The sequence below is a fragment of the Octopus bimaculoides genome, chromosome 19 (assembly GCF_046866305.1).
Source record: "Octopus bimaculoides isolate indiv1 chromosome 19, ASM4686630v1, whole genome shotgun sequence".
NCBI classification, from domain to species: domain Eukaryota; kingdom Metazoa; phylum Mollusca; class Cephalopoda; order Octopoda; family Octopodidae; genus Octopus; species Octopus bimaculoides.
The window spans coordinates 41,382,160-41,388,159 of NC_142946.1; the positions used below are offsets into that span (position 1 = coordinate 41,382,160).

The following is a 6,000-nucleotide window of genomic DNA, read 5'->3' on the forward strand; positions in this document are numbered from 1 at the left end:
ACTCCCTAAAGCTGCATTTAAAATCAAGTATACTGAGGTTTGATAGCGCCAATAAAATCAACAGCTTAAAATCTCGGAAAATAGAGACAACATAGTTACACAGTGTTGTTACCTAAATAGACCTGGTTATACACACACACACACACACACACACACACACACATAAAATGTTTGTGTGTTATGGGGTAGATGTACTTAGAGAGAAAACGGCCTATTTTAATCGCTTTGGAATAAGGCCTTCTAGATAACAATGGCCGGTTGATGAGAATGAGAGTTTCATAAACAAGAATTTTGATATCAATAATTGACGCCCTGCTGGGAATAACAATTTTGATAACAATAATCGTTTTATAATACCATGTGTTATTATGGTACCCCAGTAAAAATAGGATGCATTTTATTTGGCATTTCTCCCACTTTCCGCCATGCATAGTGATCTGTCTCTCTGTCTCTCTCTCTCACTCACTTTCTCACTCTCTCACTATATATATATATATATATATATATATATATATATAGGTGTGTGTGTGTGTGTGTGTGTACGTGTGTGTATAATTTAGGCGATAATTGTGCATAATTCTTGATGTGTACATCTCATACTTGGATGCTGGAAACAGTTTAGCAAAACTCTCAGGTTGATGATGCCTATTGAAGTGAGAACGTGTTCTCACTGTCCTATTATCTCAACACAGTAATACTGTCCTTTTAGTTGATGGCATGTCAACTTTGAAGAAATCCTTGTTTCTTGAGCTTATGTGATTTTGAGGATAATTTTTAAAAAAATTGAGAATTTATCATGTTATTTCATATACCCATAGCAATCTATGTTGTTCATATACATGTCATTCGCCAACTTGATTTATCTCTCGTAGGACAGTGCGCGCGCACGCACACACACACACACAAATATATATATATATATATATAACGGTGATGTACTTGCATAGCAAATGACCTGATCTGAGATCGTGTGCTGGAACGACAACAATAGCAGCGTGGAAGGTGTTTATAAGCCATTTAAGAAACACACACAAACGGTTAGATTCCACACTGCAAGTATATATATATATATATATATATATATATATATATATATATATATTTATATATTAGAAATTAAGTAAATTGAGGTCGACAGCCTTAAAACATCAAGTTGAACGGGATCAACCTATAATTCTAGAACGGACGAAGTACACTTTACATATATGATTATTATATATATATATAAAGTTGCATTGCCGTTGGCCGAATTAAGGGAAGGATTAAGACGAAAGGATTAAGAAGCTGCTAAGGTTCGCCGTGCACATTTTTATTTCAAATGACGTTACTAAGCTTATTGTATCAATCTTTAACACCATATGCTATATACAACCTATCCCACACAGAGATTACCAACAAAGGCAACCAGTGTTTCTAAGACCGTCAACGTCTCTAACACACATTATTTATTGCCGTTTATTAAGTAGCATTGTAGTTTCTATCTCTACTCCCCCGGAAATATCTCATATCAGTAGAATATGTATTTAAAAACACACAAACACATACACGCATATATATGAATTTCTGTGAGTGTACGTATGTAAATATATATGTATGTATATGAGTGTCTGAATGTATATATATATATATATATGTATAACATTAATCTAGCGAGATTTGTGCCCTTGTCCTCGATAATCTTTCTCATACGATTATTCCAGGAATCCGCTTCGGCATCTGCTTATAGTTTCACTGCAATCGTTGACATACCTGGACTGAATGTTCTTCATGCCTTTCGTAACCAGTTGAATAATGGCGGCCGTCAGTGGATATTTGGTATTTTGGGATTATCCAATATTCTCAGTTCAAACAACTTTCTAAACGTAGTAGTCCGTCCGAGGCTACAATTTCGGTGTCTTATGATCGTAAAGATTGTCTGATGGATGTGCGGTTATGTGTATACACAAATAAGTGTGTGTATATATATATATATATATATATATATATACGAGGATGAGTAAAAAAATAATGTCATTTTGTTTAGGACAGGTATAATTACCAACACAGGAACATGTGTCATAGATCAAAATGAAGCTGGTCCTGTGGATCACATCTCTGCTTCTCAACATAGTCATCGTTTCTCTCAATTGCAATGTTCCATCTTCGAATGAGAGCATGTATCCCTGCCACGTAAAATTCTGCTGACTGTTCTTTGAGCCAGCTCTTCACTACCTCCACACTCATCAGATTTAGCACCTTCAGACTATCATCGCTTCGGCCCCATGACAGAGGGTTTGAGATGCAAACATTATTCCAGTGACAAGGAATTCAAAACTGTACTGAAAAAGTGGCTCAAAGAACAGTCAACAGAATTTTTACGGAGCAGGGATACATGCTTTCATTCGAAGGTGGAACATTGCTATTGAGAAAAACGGTGACTCTGTTGAGAAGTAGAGATGTGATCCACAGAAGACCAGCTTCGTTTTGATGTATGATACAAGTTCCTGTGTTGGTAATTATACCTGTCCTAAACAAAATGGCATTACATTTGGACTCTCCTTCGTGTATATATATATATATATATATATATATATATATATATATATATATTTACATATGGATTATTTGTCGTAATGATTTAAGTCCCCTCTTTTATACTCTGTTCGTTTATTTTATGTATCTATTTATATATACTTTTATATTATTTTTTCATTTATTTACTTTCTTTGTATGCTTTATTTCTTATTTATCATTTCTCTTGTAAAGTGATATGTACAAAAACAACAAAGATAGCAGGATGTAGAATGATGGCGACACAGACGGAGGTAGAGTTACATAGGCAAATGGATGCTAGGTAGGTAGATAGATAGATATATAGATATATAGATAGATAGATAGCTAGATAGATAGATAGATGTATACTAAACAAAGCCAGATGAATTGCATAACACTAAAATATTAAAAAAATTAAAATATAAATGTGTGTGTGTGTGTGTGTGTGTGTGTGTGTGCCGTAAAGTAACTTTTTAAGGCTTTATCAGCCTGATTTTTTTGTTTGTTTTTTTTCTTTTGTTAATCCCTTCCACCTACTAGATTACAGCCCCTTTAAGACATGCAGATATTTGGGAGCGGGCTTCTAGTGGCGTAAAGGATGTATAAAGGTGGGGAAAGCGCTTATGGTTTAATAAGGAAATGCGATAGATTAAAACATTATACCTCTCTCATTCACGTGAAAACCTTCAACAGCAACACAGGTGAGTGATAATATATGCATATTTTATTTCTCTATACTTCTATACTGTAGGAATTAAGTTTATATATATACATTTCCTATACACAGTCATACGTACGTATTCACACACGCAATCCAATATATTGTATATAGTAATTATATATACGTAATTAATTGCAGTTAATGTAATTTGGTGAGTAACTATCGATTTCTTTTTTCTTTGTGGTTACTCCTTTTGTGTTAAACATTTTTAATCGGATTTTTTTCCATCTTTGAGAAGAAAAAAACTTCTATTTTTTGCAGGCTATATTTGTCTAAGACCATATCCATAATTTCTGAATGTTTGAAGAAGAAAACACTCCTCAGACTGTCGTCTTTCCTTCATCGCATTTTCATTGTTTATCTTACAATTAGTGAAGGCGCGTGGTATTTGATTATAGGGTATTCGTAAGATTGCGATTTCCATTTCCGGCAGCGCGTTTTCTCCTTGCACAATACCTTCATTTCACGTGGCTCCAGTGCACTCACCCGACAAAAATGAGTTGTAACCTGTTTTTTCAAAGGGCCAGCCTTGTCCCATTCTATGTCACACTGACATTCATTGAGAACTTTGCTAAGGGTACGCGTGCCTGTGGAGTGCTCAGCCACTTGCATGTTAATTTCACCAGCACGCTGTTCCGTTGATCGGATCAACCGGAACCATCGTCTTTGTAACCGACGGAGTGCCACGTTATCCTACAATTAAGTCTCATTATCAAGTATATAACCTGGTCTTGTTAAACTGCTGGCATTCTGCCAAGATCTGAGACTTATGTTCGGCGCAGAATATTTGTTTCGTTTTCATTTCATCGATCTCATGAAATAACCCTAACAACGGCAGTGCTGGTTGTTAAGTTCGCTCCGCACTCAAGAGGTTTCCAGTCTGACCTATACCTTTCACCATTCTCCTACTGACCTTCATTCCAATCTTCAGGTGGACGCAAGTCACATAAATGGAACTAAAGAGAGAAAGCAAATGTCTAAATTCGTCTGAACATGGGTACCTGTTTGAGTATGGTCCACTGATCATATAGAGATTTTAACACCAATGCTTGAATCCCATTTGGGACCTTTAGTGGAATTAACTAAATCACATGCATTACGACAAGGTGTCTGATCTCAATATCAGTCGATACTTCAAAGCGTCACATCCTACAAAAACAAACCATGACTTGTAGACATGTCGATATATATATAACTATCTACCGCTTTGTTTGTCAGTCTTTCTTAATCTATTTTTTTCTCCTTCCGTTCTTTTCTTTCCTTCCTTCATTCATTCATGTATTCTTCCTTCCTTTATTTCTTTCTCTTTATCTCCCTTTCTCTTTATCTCTCTTTCTCTCACGCACTCTCATCCACTTTATTCAGATGGATTACAAGTCCGGAAACTCCGGGAAGCAACTGAGTGAATAAACTGCTTCGTACAACAGACATGTACATAAATGCCATATAAGCATACACATAGACATGCGCACAAACACATACAAATACTGATATATATGTATGTGTGCGCGCGCGCGTATATATGTCTGGATGTATATGTGTATATGTATATATGCTAATATATGTGTATATATTTATAATCTCTATATAAGTGTACGCGTTTGTGTGTGTGTGTGTGTGTGTGTGTGTGTGTGTGTACTCATCTATGCAAACACATAGTCAACCAAACAATCATAGAGGCGCAGAAGAGCATGTGGTTCTGACTAGCGCTCAGTCAATCAGAAAGCATCCATTTATACACTCACACACACCAGAAGAATTCTCCTGTATTTTATCCACCATTTTCGGAACGTCTCTTCGATGGTTTCTACCTTTCTGCCACGGATTCAGCCATAGAAAACAGGAAAAAAAAACCATAGGCAACAAGGCCACCATAAAGAAAAAGAAATTTAAAGCCCTCCATTAGCCTTTGAATATTTGGGAATTTCAGGAAGACATGGATAGCATTTGACAAATAGTCGTATTCGTCCAAACCAATAAATCAGAGAGCATCTCGTCTGTGTCACTGTGGAAAGTAATCGATATTAATCACAACAACATCATAGAGATATAAACATCACACATGTCATATCAGATAGAATATCGGCACTTCAGGAATGGATAATGGAAGATTTTTCCCTATCACGCACGCACATCTATACACATGCACACACGCGCGCGTATGTAAATACGGGCAGACATGTATATAAAGATATACATGTGTGTGTGTGTGTGTGTGTATATATATAAATAGTTAAGTATATATATATACATATATATATGCAGACATAAATATATATATATATATATGCACTCACACGCACATATATGCGTATCTCTCTCTCTCTCTCTCTCTCTCTCTCTTTATATATATATATATATATATATATATATATATATATATATATATATATATATATATTTATTAAATTTATACGTACAGACATGCATATAGATATATATATATATATACACACATGCAGACATGCACATAGACACACGCAATCACATACATATATACGTATGTCAGTGGGTTTGTGGTTGGTTGTAGGGGTGTAAAAGCTTGCATAAATTTTGAATGGCGTTTCTTTTGATCAGCGCCCAGCTTGGATGAATGACATGTTCAAAGTTGACGTAAAGAACCTTTTATTAGTTACTCGATTGTAATGCACTTGTTTCTGCTGAAACACTTGCTGTGACTATAATAACAGGAGTCAAAGTTTTATGACACCCATTCAACACCAATCTGGTGTCCTTAACGAGCTAAA

General features: G+C 35.5%; 1 protein-coding gene across 17 annotated transcripts in view; it reads left to right on the forward strand.

Annotated features, from left to right (window-relative positions):
• LOC106873992 (protocadherin-15-like) overlaps positions 1-6,000 on the forward strand; it is a 717,162-nt gene that overhangs the window by 216,105 nt on the left and 495,057 nt on the right. For 4 of the 17 annotated variants that reach the window (XM_089337504.1, XM_089337502.1, XM_089337506.1 and 1 more), the window contains exon 1: positions 3,207-3,233. The exons of 9 other annotated variants lie outside the window; for them this stretch is intronic. Coding sequence is in view for 4 of the 8 variants with exons in the window: in XM_089337503.1 (XP_089193629.1) it covers positions 3,131-3,233 (103 nt within the window). In the remaining 4 variants the exon portion in view is untranslated. Of the gene's footprint in view, positions 1-3,080; positions 3,234-6,000 lie in introns of those variants that run through there. 4 more of the 17 variants (XM_089337501.1, XM_089337505.1, XM_089337516.1 and 1 more) reach the window with 2 other exon arrangements.